General features: G+C 39.9%; 1 protein-coding gene across 1 annotated transcript in view; it reads left to right on the top strand.

Annotated features, from left to right (window-relative positions):
- The first annotated feature begins 464 nt into the window (after window positions 1-464).
- The window catches only part of NOX4 (NADPH oxidase 4), a 111,868-nt gene continuing 85,423 nt past the window's right edge, over window positions 465-26,909 (top strand). Inside the window, exons 1-9 of the mRNA XM_005485778.4 lie at window positions 465-853; window positions 1,616-1,711; window positions 10,788-10,898; window positions 11,797-11,881; window positions 12,525-12,622; window positions 14,480-14,507; window positions 16,724-16,796; window positions 21,301-21,381; window positions 25,208-25,436. Of these exons, the coding sequence (XP_005485835.1) occupies window positions 797-853; window positions 1,616-1,711; window positions 10,788-10,898; window positions 11,797-11,881; window positions 12,525-12,622; window positions 14,480-14,507; window positions 16,724-16,796; window positions 21,301-21,381; window positions 25,208-25,436 (858 nt within the window). The 5' untranslated portion in view covers window positions 465-796. The remainder of the gene's footprint in view (window positions 854-1,615; window positions 1,712-10,787; window positions 10,899-11,796; window positions 11,882-12,524; window positions 12,623-14,479; window positions 14,508-16,723; window positions 16,797-21,300; window positions 21,382-25,207; window positions 25,437-26,909) is intronic.

Below are 26,909 nucleotides of genomic sequence, written 5' to 3'. Positions count from 1 at the left end.
TCCCACCCTCCCCAAACCCAAACTAAACACGAAGGCCACCAGTAAAAGAGGACTGCCGGCAAAGCACAGCAACCGAGACTCTGGACACTGGATGTGGAATTGCCCATAGTCCCTTTTTCTCGGCTGCTGTTTGACTGCACACCCGCTGTGCCGGCACACAGGAGGCGGCCTCTTCCAGTGTCCTCCAGGGACACCTGATGGAGCAGGATCAGACTTCACATCAATTACACATCCTGTCCCTTCCCGGCTTTCCAGGGCCTCACGTGCTGCCCGAACAGTAGTTTCTTGGACAGCCTCTTTGTTTCACGCGAACTGCAGAGCAGTTGCATGCACGGGTGCTCCCCCGCTCCCTCCTGCTTTCTGGATCACATTTCAGCCCGGCCGGGGATGGTGGGGGGATCGGGCAAGTGGGATCCCCACGGACGGGATTCTCTGCGGGGAAACGCTCTTCCCAAGGTGGGGGACGAGAGGAAGCGGCCGCACGGCACCGCAGCCCGGTGGAGCAGGGCAGGGCAGGGCAGGGCAGGGCAGAGCGCCCTCCGGAGACCCCGCTCCGTGCCGGGCGGCTGCGCTGCGGCTCCCGGGGCGCTGGGCCGCGGACAAAGGGGCAGCGCCGGCGGCACGGAGCCGGAGCCCGGCCGGCGGCGCGGCGGGGCCGGAGCGCTACGCCCCGGCGGCCGGAAGCCAGGGCGGGGGGTGAGGGGTGGGGAGAGGGGAGGGCGGCTCGACTCGGCTGAAAAGGAGGGCTCGTCCGGCGCCCCCCACCCTCCGTCCTGCCCCGCGGGCGTCCCGCACCATGGCGCTGTCCTGGAGGAGCTGGCTGGCCAACGAGGGGAGCAAGCACCTCTTCCTGGTAGGGGCGGCCCCGGGGGCTCCCCTCAGAGGGGCTGACCCGCGGGGGAGGCTCAGGAGGGGCCGGTGGGTGCTGGCAGGCGGCGGGGGCTGCCCCGAGTGTTGGGGAGCCGGGGCACCGCGTCCTGCCGTGAGGGGCAGCGCGTCCCGGTGTGCGGGGCAGGGCTCCCAGCATGCGGGGCAGGACGCCGTGCGGGTGCCCCGGCTCGCACGGGTGGGCGGCATGTGCTCCGAGCGCGTCCCGGTGCGCGGCTGACAGGGATGGATGCAGGAGGGTGCCATGGCCCGGGACAGTGCCCGCCTCCGTGCCCTGCCCGGCTGGCACACGCTGTGCGTGTGCTTGCTCTTTGTTAGGCTCTGTTTGGGAAAGTTTGAGGGAGAAGGTGCAGCTTCTTGGAGGTCATGTTCTTTTCCTTCCTTTGTCTCTTTGTTGTTGTTTTTTTATTCTTTGAGTCTCAAATGCAACGTCCAGCTAAAGATTTGGGATAGCGTCTTGTATGGGAGCGCTTTACCAGCTCTCGGTTGTCGTGAGACAGAAAAAGTTTTGTGAAGTTCAATGAAAGTGAAAATTTCCCACATAGAGGCACTTCCTTTTAATGCTTTAAAGCACAGTATGTGCATGAAGTTTGCTTTTCCATTCCATTTACGTATGTTTATGAAGCTACAGACCTACCCATGAGTTTTATGAATGAAATGAAATGAACACTGAGAAGTTTGCACTCGTAACTTTCACTTACAATCTCTTGTTTCTGTTTCATTTCAGTTTTTCTGGCTCTCCCTCAATGTATGGCTCTTCGGGAAAACCTTCCTGCTTTATAATCAAGGGCTACAGTATTATTATTTGCATCAGATGTTAGGGGTGAGTGACCTGGACATTACTTTTTGCCCTGGAAATTGGGATGTTCGAGGATGGGATAAGGGGCAGAATGAATTTGCTAATCAAAAATGACACAAACTACCTGTTAACTTTTCAAAGTGGGGAAAAATCAGGTAAGAGTTTACTGGGATACTTCTGACAGTCGTTTAGGAGTAGAAAGTGAACACTGTGAAGAAGAAAAAGAGCCAGTCAAGTGTGGGACTGCTATTCTTTTCCCTCTTCTCTACCCTCCCGGTGTTCCCAGCAGCAGACAAGCTCACAGGAACACAGACATGCTCAACAAATGACTGGAGCTCCACTTTTCGTCATCAGCGCATTTAGCAAGCTATGGACTCTTGTTGGCAAATTCTTTCCAATCCAGTTATTGTAATATACGTGCTTGCTGAGGGACTTCTTTTAATAAGTCTTAGTTCTTTTCAGTCTTTGTCATTCTCATGGATCCCCTGTTCTGTGTAAAGTCACTGTAATGCATGTAACTTCACTTTTGTTTTCTAATAGTAAGTTCTTTGATTCTGGGTGGTTTAATGAAGATTCGGATGTTTTGGTTTAGCAAGGGCAGATGAACACAAAAAAGCAGATGAACATAAAAAGATACTTTGGAGACCAGCCTGCCTTGGGAAATTGCCCATTGTAGTAATTTCAAAAAAACCTTATGTCTAAAAAGGCATAAAGTAAGGGTTAACATCTTTCTGGAAAATGCCCATGGGTTTCTCAGAATTTGACAATCCAGGAAAAAGTGTCTGAATAACATGATGCTTTGTAACACTATGTCATACTCAGGAATGCATTTCAACACAAAGTTGACATGGGATTAAACATAGATGATACACATCCTAATCTGCTGTAAGCCTCTGGGGTTTATTTTCAGTAAATCCAGGGTATATAGTTTCACGTGGCTGATATTGTCATAACTAGTCAGTACCATAAAGTTTTGTGATCTTGCTTGGAAATAAGTTGAGTTTATACATTTTTCTCCTTTTTTTTTTCCTTCTTATGGTTGATTCAGATGTGTTCAAGAGTGAATCTTAGCAAAGATAGTGCAAAAAAGAAGGGAATGACAATAATTAAATCCTTCATGGTGGTGACCTTCTTGACAGAAAAAGCATGAAAATGTGTTTAATTTCACCTTGATTTCTAGTGGCTTTGCATCCCAGTGTATCCATTTGAAAGCTGTGTTTGTTCCTGGTGGAGCAAATGGGTTGTTTGTAAAGCAAATGTTTTTGAGTAACATGTTGGGCTGGGTTTTCAGCTGGTATCAATCAGCAAGTTTCTCTCAATTCAGATTTTTCATATGCCTCATACCAGCTCATCATCTGGTTGGGATTTTTTTTGGTTTTCTTATACTTTAAAGTGGAAGACACTTGCAAAATAACCTCATGTGTGTTCAGAACCTGTGAGATGACTCAGGCAACAGATTGGTCAGGAGATGAGGACTAGGGAGGTCATCCTTTTAAGTTTGTATAATTGTGTCTGCCACTGTGGGAAAAAGTACTACAGAATTTAGGGACTTCTAAAATAAAGTTAAAAATGAAGAGCTAAGCCTAAAATATACTTTTGATCAAAGTTATAAAACTAATTTTAACATTTTGAAAATACTAAAGACTGTAAAATGTACTTGCAATTCACTTTTTACAGCTCATCTAAATATCTTCAAGTTAGGGTTTGGACCCTAAAATTTGTGTTGGACTTGATGATCTTTAAGGTTTCTTCCAACCAAGTAATTCTGTGAATTAAGCTTTTTCCCTTCTCTTTATTATATCTGTGTATGTGTGTGAATTAAGCTTTTTCCCTTCTCTTTATTATATCTGTGTATGTGTATTAATCACAGAGATTGTTTTGCAAGGGCTGGGAAAACTGAACCCAATTTGGTTTCTTCAGGAGATGACATAAGCAATACTACAGCTGCACAGGGATTTTTACCCCTCTTCTTTTTCTTTATTGGTTTATATAGTCACTGACCCATGGCCCATCTGTATAACCAGTATCTTCTCTGTTCTGTGCCTGTGTAAGTGGTTTGCAGAGCCTCTGTGCCATTTCTTGGTGTCTGAAGATTTTGAGATTTAAATTAAATTCTTCGTTTTTAATTCAACAGTTGATATTTTTTGTGTGAACAGATTGAACTCTTTAATGGATACTTCCATGACAACTGGTTCCTTTTTCCAGAGAGCTAACAAAGTTGCCCAAAAGGAATGGCACTTTTTGAATTAAAAAAGCTTCTGTTTTTTTCAGTGAGGTTTCCTAAGGAGTTGGCTTTTTTTCTTTCTTAGTATGCTACAATAGGCTGTAATCGCCTTAAGAACTTCTGCACTTGCAGCATGGAAAAATTTACCACAGGTAATTTTGTTATTTACCAAGTAACGGAGAACAAGAAGAGTTGCTGGAGGAAATCAGAGTGTGATAAGAAATGAGATCTTGGACTGAATATTCTGGGTATATTCATCTGTGCCATATTTTTATGCCATCTCTGAGGTGAAGAAAGAGAAAGATTGGTGTTGGTCACTTGTTCAGTGGTCCCTGAAGTGATTTACTTCAGCTGTCTACTGAAGAATAAGGCTCAGGTTTATTCTTTTCCAATTGCCTTTTCTGTGATGTTGAACAAGATGCTTTAGGACAGGATTTCAAATTTTTTAGGTACTTTACTCTCACTCAGTCTTTCAATAACAATCTTCCTGATCCTTAATTCTACACGTATGAAAAGGCACCAAGAGCGTGGTGGTGTCCTGGAAGTGCCAAGAGAACAGATAAGTAGAAGGCAGTAACATGGTAGGAGGAGGTTGATCAATCTTTATGTACCAGGAAACTGTGTTATTTTGTGTCAAACATCTCTGCTTTGCTCAGTTTGACTTCTGTTGATGAAATCATGAACACTTCACTGTGCAGTCTCTATCCCCGGGAGTTCTCAAAACCTAATTGGGCAAAAAAACCCTGAGCAAACTTAATCTGAGTTTGGTGTTGAGCATGCTTAGAACAGGGGGTTTGAGCAGAGACATCCTGAGGTCCCTTCCAACCAGAATAATTCTGTGGTTACATAATACTTGCAGTGAAAGTTCACTGGAACCTAGTGGATGTAAATCCCTTTCCAGTACTTTTGCTTTGATGAACCATCTCTTTGAATACTGAATTGCTTGGAACACTGCAGGTCATAGTCCTACTGTATGATTGCATTCATTCACACTGGTTTGAAAACACCAGTTTTCAGATAAATTTCAGATAAAGAACCTCATTTTTTAATGATTTCATAAGTGTTGACTTGTGGTCTTACATTGCTTAAGGAAGAAAAGCCCGTGTACAAATCCCACACAGACATGAATTTCTTATAAGAGCGTTTGGCAGAGAGGAAGGGAATATTCTATCTTTGTGTTCATGATAGGTGCTATAATGTGTAGTAGGCATGAGTTACAGAAGGGGGAGTCTTAAATTACTTGACTCCAAAATCTTTGTTCTTGGAGATTTTGGTCCGCTCAGTCAGTGAAATTGTCCAGACCGACTTCTTCACAGACTTCAGGATTTCTCTCTTTAGTCTAGCTTGGCTGTATTTTTGTCTAACAAGTTTGATTGTGCCTGGTCAAAAAAAAAATCAGCCATAAATTTGGTACTGGCCTTACAGAACTCAAGTCTTGCTTTAACAGTATTGAATGAAATGCTTGTTTCCTGTTGCTTGAGTTCCCTGTGAGCAGAAAGAGCTTTGAGCTCGTTTTGTCATGGCATGAAGAGTCTCCCTTTCCCCATTCCCTCTCTTGTCCCTGCTCAAATGGCTGTAATGCAGTCAAATGTTAATGCAAGAGATAAGCTTCTGGGTTTCAGACCAAAGTGAAGTAAATGCATTGTCAGAAGGATCTCTTTGGGAAAAGACTGAATAACTGAAAATGGGGCTGAAAAGTGCTGCCTCGCTTTTTTATCTGTACAGCTGCCTTTTTATTGTGCAGTATTGTGCATAACATTTGTCACCTTTATTCACTGCTTGGAATATGTTCCAGTAACTTTTATGTCTTTCCTTGCTAGTTTATCGTAACGACAGAGATTTCACTAATTGAGACCAAATTCCACTTTCATTGGTCGTTGTGCAACCACACTGGAATCTGCTTACCCCCCACATTTTAGCACTGGGGAGAGTTGTGTATCTTGATCCTTTGCTTGGAGATTATCAGAGAAGTTAGAAGCTCTTACTGCACTCAAGATTAAGTTGTTTTCTTCAGTTTGAATGACTGATTTAAGCAGAAGAAGGAGTACCTCCTACACAAAGGCACTGCTCATAAAAACATGACCTAAACTTGTAGACAAGAAGAGATGGAAAACCTTCAAAGAATGCCTGTGTGATGAGTTACAAGTGAACAGGGAGAATACTGATTCACAGCAGTGCAGGGAAGATACCCCATACATATTAAAAAATATTGCACCACTTAAAATAATTTTTAAAGAGTTGCAGTACATGAGATTGGGATTTACAGAGTCCTTCTTTGAAACGTTCTTCAGGGGCAAAACCAAGTAGACGTTTTCACATGTTCTAGTAGGTTTCCCCTACACTCACATTTTCCTTCTTTTCTGCTGCTTCATGTTTTTATTGCTAGATCTCCAGCCAGATTTTACAGGCCTAAGGGGAATAATTGCTGTATATACAGTTCAGTTCTGTCCTTCATCTTAGGTTATCAGTGCTCTGTTGCTCAAGAGAAGGAGTACTCTCTATGAAGAAAAGGAAGCTGGGTCGAAAGGAGTCATGTTGTGCAGCACAGTTTGTTCCACCTAGGAAAATAACCAACTTTATCTGCTCTAGTACTGATCTGGGGAGGTGGTCTGTCACCTGTGTCTACAGAGCAGCATGTGGCTTGTGAGTCTTGCCAGAACCTTTCAGGGTGCCCTGAACCAAAGAAGATTGAAAAATTTTAAAGAAATCTAAGAGACAGCATCAAGTGTGGTGTTTCTATTGCACCATGACCTGTTCAGGGTGGTTGCTTGTAGGTGGTGAAGTCTTGAGAAACATAGTCGCATCACTCTCAGCTGTGGGAGAGTTTGCATTATTCTAACTTTTTTTTGATAAAAGATTGACTTAAAAGGTGAGATAAGACAATATTGTTGAAATCTTAATTTTACAACCGTGTATAAAATATCAGATTTCTGTGCATGGCAATTGCAGGTAACATTAATCTCTGTATTTGTAAATTATGAACTTTGGGGAATTCTGGGGTACACAGTAAGGTACTTCAGCCCTCAATCTAATACTGAAATCATTTGCCTAACAGACAAAGCTCCTTTTCCTAGCAGAGGAAGCTAATTTTCTCATTTTCAGTCTTGCTGGCAGCAAGATACAATGAGAACTGACTCTTCATTTTTCTGTTCTACTTTGTATGTTGTATGAGCACAGCCAGGAGTCCATCTGGATTTCTGTGGACTGTACATCAGACAGGGATAACTAGAGAATTTACATTCTGGGGCTCTTTTATGCTGCTTTGGAGAAGGTGGCAATTCCTTTATGCTTGTCTATAGGAAAAATCTAACCTAGTTTTTAGGATTTGAGTTTGTGGATAGTTCCCTACTATTTTTGCCACAGATTTAGTCTGTAAATTCGAGTAATCCTTTAGTTTCTTTATGATTCTTTGCCCCTCCATGAAATCAGATATCAGTATACTGTACCGGAGATTTTGTGTGTGGGTTTTTTTTTTTTTTTTCTTTTTGGTCCTGCAGAAATTTCACATGCTACTAACATGCAATAACTTATTTAAGACAGTAAAAACTTCAGGAAGAAAATAGGATTATATTTTTCTCATTTCTTAACTACTTAATAAGGGTATATATTCCCTTCTAGACCCAGTGAGTTGCCTTGGAGCAAAAATCATGCTTTATTCTACTATTGTTTAAAAATCCAACAATGTACTGTGTTAATTTGTTACTATGCCTCCCAGGCAATGCAAAGGAAGCTAGGAAAGAGATCTCTTGGAAACCATTTGGAAAGAATTAGTTTCATGGTAATATTTTTAGCTTTTGGCTAGATATCAAGAGCGAACTTAAACTCTTTTTCTTCTTGCCTGAATTTTGATTTTGAGAATTTCTAAATGTATTTCCCATTGTTTGCAAATCAGTCATGGGCTTGTTGCAGGAAATATTGCTGAACTTTTTTTCTTCAGAATAAAACCTTACATGAACCATTGGTAACAATATTTTAATATTTGAATCATTCTTCTTTGAAAATGCTGTAAGTAGTTGCTTGCTGGTCTCTCTTTTCTTATTTTCTTTTTTTTTTCTTGTACGTACAGGTGTTGATAGTGTTGAATTATAATGAATGTAAGGACGTTCTTCCATAGTAATTGCATTATGAATTAATATTTGCTCTTTATTTAATACTGGAGAAAAACAAAGGAGGGTTAGTAGGATAGCCTTTTCTGTACATCATTTGTGATTCATACTTGTTAAATTGTTTGGCATTTTACTTACAATCCCAGACTATGCTGAGCTGGAAGGGACCCATCAGTCCAGCTCCTGGCCCTGAGCAGGGCATCCCAAGAATCACACCATGTGCCTGAGAGTGTTGTCCAAATGTTTCTTGAACTCCGACAGGAGTTATTTCATTTATTTAACACTATTCAGTGTAGAATTGATTCTCTTCTAGACCAAACTATTATTTTGTTAAAGCTTTGTAAGAAAAATTGTTGTGCTTGGTAAAGGAAGTCTTGGATAATTGATGTCATGCCTAGTTTATATTTAAACTCAAAGACAACATAAATTCTTGAGAAAGTAGTGATGTATCATGTAGGCCATACAACAGAAGTTATTAAAATTTTCAAACTGCTCATTAATGGTATTGCAACTTTTTCAGATTTTGTGTATTAATCAACAGCTACAAAAGTGATTCAGTTTGCTTCTGAAGTTTGCATTACATTATTTCTAACATAATTCTTGAGTTTTTCAAGTCATGCCCATTTAATCACTGCACTACTGTAGCACATCAGTAAGCCTCAGTAAAAATTCCTATATGTTTTAATGACCATGTTTCTGAAGTTATTGCTTCAATGAGGTGTATAGCTCATTTTTAGCTTCACTTTAGAGGATTTAAATAAAATAGAGACAATGTTGTATATGCAAACAGTGCATTATGGAGACATTTTTCTTTTCATTAAGTCCAGTCTGTTCAAGGGTTATTTCCAGTTGGGAGAGTCTAGAGTGGGGAGGACAGGATGGCCTAAGGTCTGAAGAACATGGCTTATGAGGAAGGAGTAGCAAGAAAAAAATGTCATTGTGCAAGTGATCAGAGAGTGAAGCAACAGATAAAATTGAAGCAAGGGAGGTTTTATGTAAGGAAAAAGAGGACTAACAGTACATTGGAAGAAATAGTGGAGGACATCTGGAGAGTGGGAAAGAACTAAGTGACATGGCTCATTTTAGTCTTATTTCTTATCATTCGGTAGGTTGGAGATGATCTGTTCCTGGGATTTTTTTTCTGGAAATCCCACATTTACATGGTAGAGAACAAGGTAGAGCACATTTTGTGGGGTAATTGCTCCTACTTCTCATGGGCAGCTTTTGACAGAGGGTCCCCTTGTGACTGCTCTGTTCCTTGGGAGCTGGTAGGGTCTGGTGAGGAGGTCCCTAGCACTCAGGTCTAACTAAATAATGTAAAGTAGCTGGAAGAGAAAAAGGATCAAGGGGCAGAACTTTGTTCTTCAGGTAGATTGAACATCTTTACCTTCTGTTTGCTTCCTGGTGCTGTGCCCAGGTGTGCTGCAGAGCAGGTGAGGTACATGGATGTTGCTAACTGGGAGAGCAGGAAGTTGTAATGCTTTATGGTACTGGTGTTTAGAAACCCTTTCATGCTGTTGTGCTTCAGATCTTGCAAGATATTCTGAAATGCAGTTATTCTGTATGTTTTTACTAGCTTATATATTCATCCATTTCTGTGATACAAACATAAGTCTGTGAATTTTGTTTCTTCTTGATAACAAAGATAAGAATATAAGAGATGGTGCACAGATTAATTTTTGTGTCAGAGAAAGTAAAAAAAGCTCATTTTTTTACGTAGTTTAATTTGGAAAAGGTAATAAACCTTAAGTAATTTTTGTTAGATAATTTGTACCTGTTCACCTCATTCACATGCTCCTGCAGCATTTGAGTTATCTTTAATATTATAATATTTTTTTACTAATTTATTCAGGAGTTGAAATACTTGGGGTTTTGAGAACAGTATAAGAAATTTCCTTCCAGAAATCTGTTGACAGTCTAAAAGCATCTTTTATATAAGCTAGCAAAATGGTAATTCAACCTAGTAACTAGGAGAACAATGGCATTTTGCTAACTTTTTAAAATCATAAATGAATGAGATAATATAATAAGATTAAAAATACAGGTTTATTACATGAATGTGTGCTTTGTTCATTTATTTGACAAGTGTTTTTGTTCTAATTATGTAAGTTCCAAATATATCAGTGAAAGCATTAGTGCAATTAGATTTCATTACAGTTCCCAGCTACTGAGCAGTTAAACTGAAGAAAACCTACTTTCTTAATGTCCAAATATTGCATTGCATAATGTGAATGCATGAGGAGTTTCGTGGCAATTCTACAACAGTCCTTGAAACATTATGACCAGTTCAGTTTGACTGAATCAATATTTTTTTACATCTTTTTGTAGCTTAACAGAAAAATCATTATACTCGAGTGGCTGTCTAGTGTCATCATAGTATTTATCACTTGTTTTGTTTAGTTATGTCTGTTGAAGCTTTCAGGTAATTTCTCAGTGGACACTTACTGTTGTCTAAAATGTTTTGTTCCATGTGACTTTGAGCACTGATGAGGATATTGGACCTTCCAGTAAAAAATTGTAATTTATTGTTGACAAAGTTAATTTTTAATAACTTCTTGATGCAAAGATGAGAGCTGTTTCCTTCCCTATGAGGACAGGATAGCATGCTGTGTGTGCCGTGGTTTCTCCAGCACATCATGAAACATCACTATTTTGATGAGTCAGGGAGCATGGGAACCATTTGGTTTCACAGCAGAGTAAAAGAGAGACAAGACTGATGCACATACCATTCCTTTCTGTCCATAATCTAACTCTTACAATGTTTGTTCAGCTAGGATTGTGTATTAGCAGAGCTTCGGCGTCTGTCCTCAATCTCAACTGCTGCCTGGTCCTGCTCCCCATGTGCCGTGTTCTCTTGGCTTTCCTGCGGGGATCCCAGAAGGTGAGTGCTGTCCTTGGAATGCAGTGCTTGAGAAGAGGGCCCTGGTCTCTGTTTGGTATAAAAACAATGCAAAAAGAATCTGTTACATCCCTGTTTGTTCTATGCTATGTGCTTGCTTGGTGCAAGGACCAGACATCATAACTCCTTTGAAGACAGGCTTTGTCTGGTTTGATTTGACCTGTTTAGAGGGTGGTTTCTTCAGTGCATTTTTGAAGGATGGGGAGTTGCTGTGGAACTGTAACCAGATAAATTCTCCTCTGTCTTTCCAAACTCTTATATTAGAGATATATGTGTCCTCTCAAGTGCTTCCTGATAGAATTCAATGGAGTAAACCCAACTTTGTCTCTGCATGACCACAAGTGTCCTACTGGAGATGATAGAATGTTCTATAAAAATACCCAACCTGATACATTTGTTATCATGGGAGAGACAACGTTTAGCTTCTTTGTGATTCGCCAGTTGCTTTTACAGAAGTACAAATCATGCTTTTGAGGAACATTTGTGTTTGCTAGATGGTTGCAAATTGAACCCCTGACTTCTGTTAATCAAGTGACAATATCTATAAGATTTGATGCCTGTAGATGCACGTATGTATGCAAATAGACCATTCCTTTTGATCTTGCTTATAAAAGAGTCAGTGATGCCTTCACAAGTAATGCTAGAATTCCTAAATATTAAGGCCAGGAGGTACATTATGTACTCTTGATATCTGTGCGATTTTTTTCCTTAAGTCCTCAAAACTGTCTCCTTGGCATAATCCAGTAGTTTTTAAATTTAGGTACTAAGCTTTCAAAGGTGTTAAAACTAATGAAGTTGCTATTGTGTCACCACAGTTGCTGTTAGTATTTTTTTCTTTGCTTTGTTTTGGAAGAGAGTACTTGAATTCTTCTCTTACTAGGTTGCCAGCAAGAAAACCAGAAGGCTGCTAGATAAAAGCAAAACTTTCCATGTGACATGTGGTGTTACGATATGCATCTTTTCAGGTGAGATCTCACTGTGCTGAGGATCAACATCTTTTGGAAGCACGTTGGTGCAGCACTTTGTGGTTTTTCTGCTGCAGTACATTTGGGGGTAGTCTTGCTCTGTGCTTGCTCATCTTAGATTGTAAATGCTTTCTCGAATGTGTGTGGGTTTTGGTACATTTTTTGCTTTAAACACATGGGCATACATTCTAATGTCAAGCCTTTCCTTAAAATGCCAGTTTCTTAGAAGATAGGTATGTGAGACCAGGTCAAAATCTGCCCTTGCAAGTGAACCCTCATTGTACCTAAGGAATATGAGTGAAAAAATCAGGGTACTACAGACTTACCTGCAGAGGAGGGAGCAGTGGAGGCAGCTACCCTATTTCCTCTTTGGTGAAGAGGAAATATTCTTGGCTGGACACCTTTGAATGTTGTCTCTCAGCTGAAGCATTGCAGTACAGAAATCATCACTGTAGTATTAAAAAAAAATCCTAAAATACGTACTGCCTTCTGTCATTAATATTTATAACTTGAAGAATAATTAAGAATTTCTGAGTCCCTGGTATATCTCATGCAGGTGATGTGATTATATTTGGCATCTGGGTGGCCTCAGGGAGCATCCAGCACTTGTTTACAGATTTACTCAGTTTTTTTGTGTTTTTAGTCTTACATGTTGCTGCTCATCTGGTGAATGCTCTTAACTTCTCTGAGAATTACAATGAAGAATTTGTGACCCTAAATGCAGCAAACTATCGTGGTGAGGTGAGCCAGCTCTCCTTTCATATTTTGGTTTTAAGAATATAATTTAAATATATGAATATTTGCATATATAATGCTATTGTGTGATCTGTACAGTGCTCCTGTTTCATGCACTGAAAACTCAACCCTTGTGTAGATTCCTGTGGATTTTATTTCTTTGTCTGGACAAAGCATGTATTAAAGCCAGCAAGGTTCTGTCCTGTTTGATTATTAGATGGAGAACGCAATCATCTAAACTTTTCACCTTGCACCTTGTTCTCTTGCTGCTCTTTTGCTTCTCTCTGTTCCTTGGCTGGGCCTGGTTAAGACATTTCTGCTGCTTTTTGGGCAAATTTGTTCAGTATTTCCATTGTTTAGAATACAGTGAGATTTGAAATTGATTTTGCATTTTTCAGCTGCAGTGAATGCATGTATGAGTATATATGCTAAGCATGGAGTTAGTTATCTACATGAACTGATTTCTGCTTGCAAAATACTTGATTTGTGTGCCTTGTCTGACTGAGGTGCAGATGTCTTGCAGGAATATCAGATTCGTAGTCCCTTGGTCAGGTATATTGTATATACTTGTGTATTTGGCAATGGAGAGATATTTGCTGATTTTAGAAGCAAGACCAGAGTCCAGCACCCTTTCTTCTTGGGCTACAGTCAAGTTCTCTCTTGTTTGTGTTCATTCTAGTCCCTGGTCTGCATTTCTTTTTATCCAGTTTCATTAGGAAATACTTAGAATGACCCTATCCCAGCTGCATAATTTCCTGGAAAAACAGAGCTTGACTCAGTCCAGGCTCCTAAGGACCAGCAACCAAGGTCTTCCATTCCCTGGGTGAATGATCTAATCACCCAGCTATTCAATGGCAGACAGACATGCCAACACCAACTATTGTGCTGAGCTTCTGGGTTGACTGTGTGTCTCCTTGTGTTAGGAGTGGTCTGATAGCCTTCCCTTCATCAGAAACATTAGCAGGAGCTTACCTCAGGCAAGAAGATGACAGGGTTCTAAGCCTCTACTAAGCAGCCCTAGGAATTTTGCAACAGAAAAATGGAGATGATAGCAAGTTTTTTAGAAACTCTGGGATCAAAACTCCTGAATTCTAGGTACTTTAGTATCTCTTGCATCTTTGTATTTGAACCCTACTTATATCCCTTTTTAAACCGTGGTGGACAGTCTAGATGCTGCTCTTGTCCTCTCTGCCTTGGTATACACATCTGGATGCAGACCAGGTCAGAAAAAGGGTCACTTCATTTTTCCTGTCCTGTATGAAAACTTCTCATCTCCCTTCACTAAATCTATCTGCAAGTTTAAATAAAAGTCTTCCAAGCAGTGAAGACAAAACCTCTTGAAGTAGAGGTTTTGTCTTCACTGCTTTTATCAGGGGAAGTGAGGCAGTTTCCCTGATGTTGAAATATTCCCTCTTCCTTTCACATGTGGTGAAGGACACAGGAACATCTGTCAGATCCTTTCTGTTCAGTCTTGCTTCGCTAGGGTCCACTGCAAATGTCTTGGTCATGTAGCTGGCAATAAAATGCTTGCCTCTTGTCTTACATTTAAATTCAAAACATTTGCCTCTTCTGCTTCACTGTGTTCTCCCAAAGTTCTAAAAAAAATTATCTGTAAAATTATCTGAATCCAGATTATAGATCTGAATTATCTTTACTGGGGGAATGCAAAGGCTAAAGGTTTAGTTTTTGTTGAATTGCAGTCAATTTAAACTTACCAAATCCATTCCTGCTTCCAGATTAGGGACTGCATATGTCTTAAAATGGGTGAGCTTCATGGGCTACTTATTATTGTAAAATTATTTGTATTATAGATATAAAATACCGTATGTTGATATTATTTGGTTTTACTTGTCTGTTTTTCAGGACCCGAGGAAACTACTTTTTGCAACTAGTAAGTCCTGCAAAACTGAGTGAGAAAACTTTATTGCTCTGCAGACAAAATTTCTTTTGGTCCTGTGTTGGCATGCTCCATTTGTTGTATCTCAGCTGTATGGGTTTGTGTGATTTGTGTTAGTATAACCTGGATTTGCTTCTCCACTAGTCAGGAGGCAGGAGTTACATAAGCCCAGTAGTAGGATGAGCAGCATTTTCAAATCTGTTGTTGTACAGATGAGTCAGCAGAAATCCATTAGTTTCAAACGGAGATTCTCCCTAATATTGAAACCAAATTCCTGAATGATCCAATTTCTAGAAAAAGAAACATAATAGAAAACCAGTCTTTTATACTTCAGCTGGTTTATTTAAGGCCTGGTTGGGTTTCTGAGCAATCTAAACTGTTACATGGGAATCAGGCTTCAGCACTCATACAGAATAAATAGATGAAGACATTTTTGGTGCAGGAATTTAGAAGTGAGCAATGTTTGGGTGTGGAGGGGCAGGCTGAGCTGTAGCGCTTCATAAGCAGATAAAGTTCCTTCCTGATGCCGTTGCACTTTCTCCCTTATTTGGATCAAACACAAAATCCTGACTTGGTAGCATTTAGGGCACAGTCAAATCAAATCTATGAACAGACAGCAGTTGTTCTAGGTTTGTCAATCCCAATAGGTGTGCTGGAATTAGTGGCTGGTGTGCCAGTGTTTCCCAAAAACCCTAGGAAAGGTTTAGATGAGTTGAGAGAAAAGGAAGGGAGAATGTGAACTGACAGAAACTGAGATCAGAGTTGTCCTAAATTTAAAATTACTCTGTTCACACCCTGTCCTAATGACTGGTAATTAACATGTACTATTTGTGCTGGAGGAGTGCTCAAGAATTTGCTGCACTGGGAGCTGTGCAAATAAGCAAAAAACCCTTGGTTTCTTCCCAGACAGTTCAGAACCTCAAACAGAAGGAATAAGGAATCAGAAGGATTTATAGAGTGATGATGGCTTTTCAGATTAGCCCAGGAAAGAACCTCCTTGTATAAGGGTGTGAGGCAGACTGTGGGAGGAACAAGTATTAAAGATTATACTTAGTAGAGGAAAGGAGAGTCAGGGACCGGGCAGAAACGAAACACTAAAAATGAACTGATAAACTGGGGCAAGACTGAGTGATTTCAGTCTGATGGAGAAGATAATTGAAAAACTGGACATAAAAGGTGACCTCTGGCTTGTGTGACAGTGTAGGAAGCTAAATCAGGTGCTGTACTGCAATTGCATTGGAGGTATTAGTTCAGAGTTGAGATTTATTGCATGCTACACGTCAAATCAGACTGAGAAAAAAGAAATTAAGAAGGAGGCAGTGGACAGAATGCATATTTTTTATTGCAGCTGCTTTTAACTGCAGTCTTTCCATGAAGGAGGGAAATCAAGTTTTTTTATGCAGTCCATGACAAAGCTTCCATTGAATGTAGGTCTGTAAAAACTGAGGAGTGAGTTGTGGTGTGTCAGATTTTGGGTATCAGACTTTTCAATGAATGAGTATTGAGAAGTTTATAAAAAGGTAAGATTTGAGATTCTCTCCTTTGACTTAAAAAAGACCTGAGGATAAACTAGTTCTGATAGAAGTCTTCACTTGAGCAGATGAGTCAAATCATTAATATTTTTAACCTTTCTTTCCCAAGTGCTGGCTGCAGATCACTCTCACAGGCCTTGCTCTATGGGCAACAATTACAAGCGTGATACAATGCCATGGAGAGTAATTTCAGGCTCTTCCCCATTCCAGAATGAAATGGCCTGGCAAAAAATTGTAGTGACAGCTTGCATAGAAATTGATTTGCTTGAAATTCTGTCCCTGAACAGGTTTTTAATTGTCATGATCAACAGAGTGTGGTGTTTGGAATAAAAAAGAGACAGAAGCTTGTACAGTCAGTCTTGCACATAAACAGTGTTTGTTCTTAGTTACCTGCTTAGACACAGATGTCACAAGCAAAAGATGACAGGAGCAAAGACAAATAGGAAATTGTGATGCATGGTGAAAGGCAAGGAAAAGGGGTATTTTTCTTTGGGAAGGTGGGAAATTAGACAAGAACTCTTCTTTCCTGTGTGGTTTGACACAAGTTGTGCTCAAGAGACAAGTTTATTCAAGAGTTTAAATGAATCATGATTTGTATGTCTAATTCCACTTTCTTAGAAGGTCATAGTAGACAAGTATACCTCTTCACAGTTCAAATATAAGTTATGTCCCTTTTAGTTCCAGGTCTTACTGGAGTCATTATGGTGTTAGTATTATTCCTAATGTGTACAGCTTCCACATATGCCATCAGGTAAGATGTAATATGATCGTTATGCTAAAAGATGCCATTTCTGTAATCATATTCTCCTACTGACTAGAGTGTTAAGAATACCAGTTTTCTTGCCCGTTTTTTTCCCTAGCTTGCAGTAAAATTAGCACAATGAATTTTGTGGGAAAACAATTACAAGACCTGATTGAATTGCCTTCTGAAAAAGTACTATTTAATGAGTGTGCAGAGTTAAAAATGTGGACCTTTAAAAATTTAAATAGTTCTTTTATTCCTGGTTGTAGGGGAGGCAGTGAACTCAGCAAATGGGAAGTTCTGTGCAGTGCATAAATTAAGTCCAGTGGAAGAAAAATAAGATGTTATTGTCATCTTCATTATTTTCACCAATTAATTATAACAACAAATTGTAACAAAAAAAACCCCAAAAATCCAAACCAAAATAAAACCCCAAAATCCCAAACTATCAGCAATGAAATAAACTGACACAAAACTATGCTACTGAAGTTGAGCATTGCTTTTAAGAGCTCTGCTTCTGGTTGTCAGGTATATTCTTTTTAATGTGAATTATAATATACCAAGCAGCAATGCAGTATTGGCTTGGAGCAGCTGCTGGGTTTTCTAGTGGTCTGGTCCTCTGGTGGGTTGGCATTCTGTACCAATGTTAATGAGCACATAGGATAGTACCTGTGAGTGACTGATACCTGGGGGGCCTAGCCCAATGTTGTAGTCAATTTGAGACTTGGATTCTGCAATTGAACATGTAAAAATAACCCCTTCATTTTTACAGAGGTTGAATTCCCTATGTAAGTGCATCACCTCAGTTCAGCAAACATGGAAGGATGTATTAATTATGTATCTTCAAACGTTAATGGTGCTCCACTGATGTGAGTTAGATATGTGGTTATGAACTTTGTTGAACTAATCTGTCTTTCCTGAGTAGCTGTGTTACCTGGCAGCGTTATCCTGTGATTTGAGAATGTAGTTCAGCAAATACTTGTGCATTTTCAGTAGACAAGGCTTCTTCCAGACCTGAGACTTTTGTGAGGCACTGCAGCCTACTGAAGTGCAGGATTAGACTGCTGCACATTACATGGTCCACACAGATGGCTCTCTTGCAAAAGAAAGACAGTTTTGGGAAGATGGAAAAATAAAATTATTACTTTATTCTGCAACATTGAGCCAGAACAAAGTCCTGGCTGTCTTCTTCAAGGCCAAATTAAATTAGAAAAACGTCATGTATTAGTGATTGGGAAACTTAGAAAAATATATCTAGTTGTAAATATTCTTGGAAATAATTTTGGGAGTCATGCAGCATCCTCTGAAGTTGCATGCTTTTTAGTTCCTTCCACAGTTACTGTAAGTGCAAATATTTTCCCAGCTTTCTGCCATCTAGCTAGCAGAATCAAAGCCCCAAAAGAGATAATCTGTATCTCCTGTTGCCCTAGCAATAATTCTTACTTGGGAATTTTATCCTGGCTTCTCCCTCAGGCACAGAGCTCAAGCTTGTCTTTATTATGGTGTTTTCTCCTAAGGAAACAAATTGCTGCATGCATTTCTATGTCCCTTTTCAATCTCTTTCCCTGTGGATTCTCATGTGCCTTATGATGGCTGAGCATACAGTACAGTTTTAGGAAAGCTAATTGTAAATGTTCACTGTCTCTCAGAAACTGAGCTTTTTAAAAAGTATTTCAGAGGCTGTTATAGTCTTGGATTTCAGCCCTAATCTGCTCTTACACACTGGCCTGCTTAGTGATTTCTTCCTTTGTGTGTTCTTCCTGAAATTTTTCTGTGTATGACTATGCCTCTTTTTTCCTGCCTTTTCAGTAAACTGTGAAAATAAGTATTAGAAGGACTGAATTAGCTGCTAATATTTTAAGAGGATAAAATGATTATTAGTTGAAAAATTGTCTAAATTTTTTGCAACGTTTTACCTGAGAATTAGACCAACATTTTTTGTTCAGTAGTTGTTTTCAGTAGGGTTATGAAGTTATCAGAAAACATAATAAATCCTCTCAATAAATGTTGACATTCCTGACAACTTTAAAATTAATGATATTTACTATTTGGAAGTTAGGTATTTAAAATAACATTAAAAAATAAGGTGCTGCAGTGCCATCTGTTTTTGTAACCAAATATTCTAGTCTTCAATTTCATCTTCAAAACTACTGCATATATCTTCCTTTTCAAAACTGTCTCTAACAGGATTAAAAATATTTTTCTAGAACCGTGCTGCTTTTAGTGTGTCCCTTTAAAGCATGATAAATTCCTAGTACATTTCTCAGTAAACTAACTCTTTCTGCTCTTCATCTGCAAAATTCTAAAGTAGGTTAACCAAAATTAAATATTCAATTTACCTCAAATTTTCAGGACTTTGCATTCCTAAGACATGCATCCATTCTGTGAATAATGTCTATTTTAAGCCCTAGGAAGGTAAAAAAAGTAAATATTCTGAAGAGCTGTGAAAATTCATGTGTATCAATTGGAAGATTATTGACTATATTAGAATACTAATGTATGTATCTGTAGTTTAAGGATACAAATAAGAAATACATAATTATTACAGTGTTGGAATATGCGCTTCATGGTAAGAGGTTCAAGAATTTACATACTTGTATAATTTAAGGAGGTGAAGTTCAGAGGGCCTGCTCACATTTAGGGCAACTTGATACATGTGAGGAAGCAGGATTTTATAGTAGAGATATCTGTAGGAGTGCTGAAAGAAAAATAAAATGCTCAGCGAGCTGGAAGCTGACATTTAGACATATTCAGGAAAGAAGTGTACAGTAATTTTAATCAATAGCAATAATTAGCTGTTGAAAGCAACATGTCAGAAGCAGTCCAGGGATTGACTTTTCATCACTGAAATTTTGAAAAATTGATACATTCTGAAAAAGATGCTAAAGAGCCAATAATTCAGTGTGCAGCTTTTGGTATTATAGCATGGAACCAAATTAAACCAGAGCTCCAAGACCTGTCCTTGTCCCTTCTTATGGTATGGGGGTTTAACCTAGACCATCTTTAAGGTCCCGTTCTAGGATTCTATGACCTGTTTTAGATAGAAAGTCTGTTTTACCCTCTTTGTGCTTTCCAATTGTGCTTCCGCTCTGCACACCATTCTTCTTTTTTTTCCTCTTACTGATGATTACTCCCACAACTCCTCACAGATATTGATGAGTGACTGCATGAAAATGCCTCCCAGGGTGTGGGGAGTTAGAAAAGGCTTGAGCAGCTTCAAGGAGGAAAAAAGTGTTAACATTGAGCTGAGTAGGGGAAGAATGGCAGGGTGGAGGGGGATTTCAGAGCCCCTTGCTGTTGCTGTATTCCTTCCTTTGCCGCCTTTTTTTTCCTCCTTTGCTTCCTTCCTTGTTATTTTGCTGGCTTGGATTTTATTTTGGTAGCTCTTGGACTGTCAAGGTTATTTTTCCTCTCTTGAGAAAGAAAACAAATAAGTCCTGTAACAACAGAACCAAATGCAGTATATGTTTCAGTTGTATTGAAGGAAGAGCAGTTAGCTGGTTGAGTAGAAGACCATAGGAGGGAAAAAGCTCTGGAAAAAAAAGAAGTTAGCTGTGTCAGAGGAATAGCTTCTTAAACCATATTCTCAGAGCTAAAAATATTTTTTATTTAATAAATGTTTCAGTTTATGAATGGGGATAGGTTCTTTGGTTTTAGAAGGAACTCTCCTACCACGCTGTGTAGTATGAGAGGTGTGTTTGTGTGCTGTGAAGTAGTGTATTTTCTTAGCCATTTGATTGTTGTTTATTGGTAACTATTTTACTCAAAAAACTGCCCAAACAAGCTTAACAGAAAACAGTTCTGGATGGGTATTTGCTTTGGTCTGGGCTCTTTTTATATTGTCTAACAAATTACTGATAAAAGGAAGTCGTCTTCACCTCTCCTGATCTCACAGTGTTCTTCTTGTTCCTCCCAAGACCATCAGTCCTGGAGCAGTAATGTATGTGGCTTCCTGCCCTGAAAATTCTTCTTCTGTGCTCTTGTTGTTTCCTTGCTCTAGGTCCTATTCTTCCTATACCTTCTTCCTACCACTCCATACCCTCACAAAGTTTTTACCCTTCCCACTGGCCCTTCTGCTGCTGTCCATGCTACCTGTTGGTGTGCTGCAGCCTCAGTGACACGTTAAACTGTATTGGGGCCAGGAGAATGTAAGGTGACACTCACTGTAAGGAGGTTGAGTTTTGAGACTGCAGCTGTAAGGATCTCGTGGGGACTAGCTAGGACCTCTGAAAGCAGTCAAGTCTCCCAGTTTCAGAAGAGTTCTCCATCTGGCTCTGTACTTCTACACCCTTACTTCTCCTTCTCAGCTTGTTACTTCTGTGCCAGTCACTTGTTCTTCTCAACACTTAATTGTGTGCAAGTACAGTGTGCCTGTGCGAAAGCATTCTGGGCTTTGACTATTTTGCATAACTGTGCAGTGTATAAGGATGTCCTGTGTGCACAGGTCTGCTTTTAATTAGCAGTGATTCCATCTGAGTTGAAACAGCATTGAACCATGGTTTATTCTTTTCAGGGTTTCAAACTATGACATCTTCTGGTACACACACAACCTTTTCTTTGTCTTCTATATGCTGCTGATGCTGCATGTTTCTGGGTAAGTAAATGGAAAATACCCTTCCTTTCCCTGAAGCACAACCAGAAAGAGCAGTTTCCTTGATTACTGCCTTTCCTAAGCTTGCTTGAGCACAGTGGGCCAACTCTGGGACAAGACGTTGTCCTCTGGTGTGTGTTTAAATAAAGACCAGGCTGTAGCTTGAAGATTTGTGTGTGCTATAGCCAACTTGAACAAAGTTTTTCACTTTCAAGATTACTCCTTTTCCATTCAGTGTCTAGTGAGAAATCAAGAAAACAGTTTCTTTTTCTGCCCTCTCTTACCTGTTTGCTGAGACAAGAATATGAAGGAAAGTTGTTCGTCCCTTGCATTTTCCTTTCTGCCTTCCTTTTTGACTCCAAAGGAGAGGGAAGGAATGGCGTCTCCCTAATTACCTTGTTCTCTTTGCTTACAAAATTTCCTAGTTTTTCTTCTTTTCGCAAACATCAGACCAGTGTTTATGTGCCATGAAGCTGATGGTGAGGTCTGTATCAGGCACAAACAAACTGAGCTCTGTTGCAAGGTAAAGCATCTTCCAGAAGTTACGACATATGTCTGCGTGGGTTGGGGGTTGGACTAAGTGACCTTTAAAAGTTCCTTCCAACTCAAGCTATTCTATCATTCTGTGAAAATCTGTTCCATTAACATCTCTGAAGTTTTATTTGTAGATGTAGATGCAGAGTGTAGAGAAGGGAAGGTTTATTTCTTTGAATGTCATCAAATGAATGAGGTTTATTTCTTCATGTCATCAAATATCTACTGAAACACAGGGTGCTTGAGTGTGTGACAGTATGCCCTTCTGCTTAAAGTAAACTTGGAGAGGCAATTGGCCTAGCAAGATCATTGTAGGAATAAGTTGTTGAATAAAATGTGCTGTTAAAGAAATCATGAGTTCAAAGCAATTGAAACTTCTAAGCACAATTCCAGTTCTCGGAGTTTGTTGGTTTTTTTTGAGTTATTGTTTGTTTTGGGGGCTTGTTTGGGTTTTTTGGTTTTGTTGGTTTTTTGTTGGCTTGGTTTTTTTTTTCAATGGCATAGAGCTTGTTTATGACTAGGGAAAATGGATCTAACCTGTTCTCCCCATCTGAGGCCAAGATGAATTTTTTCGAAATTATTCTTGACAGATGTTTGTCAAATTCTTTAAAACATCTGGTGACTGAGATCCTGTAAACTCCCTAGGCAGTCTGTTCTAGTGATTGCCTTAGGGGTATTTTTCATGTCCGGTTTAATTAATCTCCTTCATGGTGTTATCCTTTGCCCATTGTTTTCCTAACCATGTTCCATTTACCAAGTTTGCAAACCAAGGCTGCAGTAGTACAGCAAGTATTGAACAGGCACATTTCTGGCACACAGCCTCCTTAGTATTAAATTACAAAGGTATTCAGTGCAAATCTGAAAGAACTGAGTGTCAGAAGTGGGAGAGGAATGAGTCATGGAGAGTGGGAGTCAGTTCAACTTTAAGATGCCTAAATGTAGGTCTCTACATGTTTTCTCAGTGTCTTTCCCATTATGGTCTAATGAGTTCTGATAAATACAGCCAATGGAGCCTGAAGGATGCTTCATGTAATTTGCTGTTTCAGAGATCTACATTCAAGTGAGCTGGACTGATTCCTGGCTCCATTAGTGATATTAACAAGATGAATAGGATGTGGCCAAAAGTTGCATGAGGGGTGATTTAGATTTTACAGTAGGAAAAATGTCTTCACCAAAGAGTTGCCAGGCACTGGAACAAGCTGTCCAGGGAAGCAATGAAGTCATCATCCCTGGGAGTATTGAAGAGATGTGTAGATGTGGTGCTTAAGGATGTAGTTTAGTGGTGAACATGGTAGTGGGTTAATGGTTGGACTTCATGATCTTACAGGTCTTTTCCAACCTAAACAATTCTGTAATCTCTTTTGAGAATAAAGGAAGCTTAGATATCCATGCTTAGATTCCCAGATTACTCCTGTGTGGGATGTCTTTGAGATTTGTGAATGCATAGCCATTACTGTACAGAGCACGGCATTTCCCATGGCTGAACTGCATAGGCAGGTTGATTGAGGTTTTACCTCTTAGGAGTAAAGTATTGCTGGATTCTTGCTTTGTTTCAAACTGTTGCAGGTATGTTCTTACAGTATCTTTCAGGCAGCCAACCACTTCTCAGCAATATGTAAAGTGATGTGATTCATCTGTCATATGTTTGTTCAGTGCAGAACTCAACCTTTCTGGGCACTGATCTTGGGTATGTAAGACTTACTTTTCCTTGGCAGCTTCAGAATTGGGAGTTATTGAGCTGCTGTTAACAGGCAGCTTTGTGATCCCTGTCTGTCTCTCAGTTAGCATGTTTATAATAGGTTAAATAAACTAGAGATCACTGGAGGGGATACTCGTATTTGCAGCTACTCTCAAGGTAATCCTCTTTGGGGGTGTGTTGACAAGAGAGAAGCTGTGGGAGTTGCTGGCAGGCATGCACACAAGGTTCACTGGAAAAATACTGCACGGGCTTTGACTTCTAGCTAAATCCATGAAGCAGCATAATATTTATGGAGCAGGGAACTAGCATAATGCTGGGGGTATCTGTCACTTTGCCAATATGTGGTGACCAGCAGTGATACCAGATGCAAGTGATAGGCATGATTGAGCAATAAATGCAAGCAGAAGCATGGGTGTAGGTGCAAGGACACTTCCCGAATGATTCTCCCAGGGTCAGATTCTCCCAGGAATTTAAGAGTGAGCAGGCTTAACTTCCAAGCTGACATGATTCACTAGACCATGTAGGAAGCTTGTTACTAGCTGTCAGGACTGCATTTTTGTAGGGAAGATTGCCAGTAGCCTGTCAGAGCCCATTTAGGTTGGGAATATTGCAGATGTCCTGGTTCTCTTTCTTCTGAGTTAAACTCTGTTGCTGCTGCTGCTGCTGTGTGTATATTGAGGAGAGGAGGGGGGAGCACCTGTTCTTATGTTTGATTGTATGCTTGAGCTGAGCCTTCATAACTAGGCTTAGCAGAGAGCATTGTCTCGGTATGTCTAATTTCCCACCCAGCACCATCCTCTACAGGTGTCATTTAGCTTTTTTTTTTTTCAATATATTCTTCCTTGTGGTTTTACTGTAACCAAATCTAGATTTTGACACAAGTAGTACTTCTGGGGAATTTTATTAGTATTATCTGTTCTTCCCTGTTTTCAGTGATTTGTTCATGTACTGGCAGAGTGTCTGAGGTTCCCAATTCTTTCTTCAAGGTTTTTAACTGCAGCTTCAAAGTTCTCACTTCATTTTACTGTAAATTTAACTTAGCTTGAGGAAAAACTAAAATAAGGATGGACCTCATAAAATAATTTCCAAGGAAGGTTCCTTGGCTACCATGCAGGACTTTCTTTTTTCCTTCTATTTGTATGCCAACATGATAAACACCAAGTAGTGGGAACATTCCTGCAGTTTGATTTGGCAACTTAGGCTACTTCTGCTACAAGACTGCCTTAAAAACAGGGCTTGCTGACTGTAGGGAGGATGAGTGAAAACAGCCTGTGTGTGATTGAATTGGAAATGCGATTATTAAATTTTTTTTTCAAGGCCCCCACAATATTTTCTCCATTTCAAGCAGTATTAAACTTGAGGCTGCTCAGTGGGGGAGTGCCAAGTGAGCTGAAAAAGTTAAACCTTGACTCAAGTGACAGAAGGCTCTATTGTTGCAAAGTTTCAATCTCATAGAAAGTCCTGAAGGCAAACAGAATAAAATTTCTAACAGAAGATGAGGCTTGTAACTGCTTTCTGAAGTCCTCTCTGAATGAAGATAAGTTGTTTGTTATTTTCTGTTACTTCAGAGTCTTTATTTTTTTTATTTTCCTGCAGGGGAGTGCTCAAGTACCAGACCAACTTAGTGGAACACCCTCCTGGTTGCTTTAATCCTAACAAAACGCTCCGACAGAATCTGACTGTGCCAAAGGCTTTTGGAGAGCTGTTTCCAGACTATACTACTGAGCCTTTCCCAGAGGACCCACCAGTACCAGAACCCTTTGTACAAAATAGCTTTACGAGAGTTTGTTCTGAGGAACCCAAGTTCCAGTCACACTTCCCAGAGGTCTGTATAATCCGACATTTCAGGTATTAAAAGCCATGCCAAGCCTTTCAGTCAGCCATAACCACTAATTATTGCTTTTCCAGACCAGATGTTTTAATACTGGAAAATATTATTAAAACCTTTTGAGGCATTCAAAGATTTGGTGGGGAAAAAACAATCTGTATTTAACCCTGAAGTACATTACAATGTGGTGCATGGAGCAGGGAGGGTGGAAAAATGTCAAGAGATTGGCTGTAATGTTCTTTTTTGAACAACACCATAAGAGATGTATTGATCCTGCTAAAAATGTGATTTTACAGCATAGCATTTCAGAGCAAACATTTATATAACATTTTGTAAGGTCCTTTTGTAAGCATTGTGTGGCAGTAGTTAATTGAAATAATCAAGCTCCATTTGTTCTCTTTTTTAGCATGCGGATGCTAGTCCTAATACGTATTTCTGGGTTGCAGTTGGTTGTGGTTTGGCTTTTATAGTCTGTTATTTGCAGACAGGCTTGTTTTATGTGTGGCATGGACAAATAAGTATGATGAGAGTAGAGACAGAAAAGCCTTTTCTTTTTCCAGTTTTCCATTTTCCTTTTGTTTTTTTATGTTTTGTGGCAGCAGCTTTTTCTTTATAGAATTTTTTCTTTTCTTTTGAGAGAAGATGAGCTGGGTTGTATTGGCAAGTAGCCTGAGGAAGCTTGCGAATATGGAGTTCATGAGTCCAAGGCCCACCATTCAAAATGGTCCCATAACAGACCTCACAGGAGTTTTTCTTTGTTATTATCATTGTTGTTTTCTGTTGAACATGTGTCCCCCTTACTAGCTGCACTGGGAACTCATTTTTCTATGGAATGAGAAGCAGTTAATTCTACATTGAATTCCTCCAACAAGGCTCTTTGGGTTGGTATTTTGTTGTGGTAATATTCCTGAATTATAACCATCAGTGTGTATCTGGCTCCACATGACCCACAGGGCAGCAAGGAGTCTTCTTAAGGGCTTAAGATGCTTGCTTTAGAGCCGTTAATGGGAAAGGAGTCATGGAAAGAAATGGCCACTCAGTGTTCTCCTGACAACTTTGAAACACTATTTAGGACTTTTTTGGATTTAGAATTACTGTGATATCAAGTTGAAAAAATAAACAAAACTGAGCTACTGAAACTTGTAAGGCTTTTTTTGTTGAAAATAAATGCTCTGCTAGTTGCAAGAGATGTTGATGTGTAATGTCAGAAATTGGGAAGGGGGGGAAGATGGATGAGGGTTGAGGGGCACTTCAGTGCCACAGCTTGAATGACTGAGCAGATGTGGAATTAGTAGATAAGTCTGCCATAAGCTATTGGTAATTGACTCTTAGGATGGGGTTTAGCTGAGCAGCTGCAAATGTTTCTATCTGGAGCATTCACCCAGGACTCCCCATATAATCAGTGCAGAGAAATGGGTATTTCCAGGGCATTTTCTGTCTAGCATACACATCTTCCTTGGGAGGAAATGG

Source organism: Zonotrichia albicollis, chromosome 2 (assembly GCF_047830755.1).
Source record: "Zonotrichia albicollis isolate bZonAlb1 chromosome 2, bZonAlb1.hap1, whole genome shotgun sequence".
NCBI classification, from domain to species: Eukaryota; Metazoa; Chordata; class Aves; order Passeriformes; family Passerellidae; genus Zonotrichia; species Zonotrichia albicollis.
The sequence above is the reverse complement of the archived record's forward strand: the minus strand, read 5'-3'. Positions and strand labels throughout refer to the sequence as shown.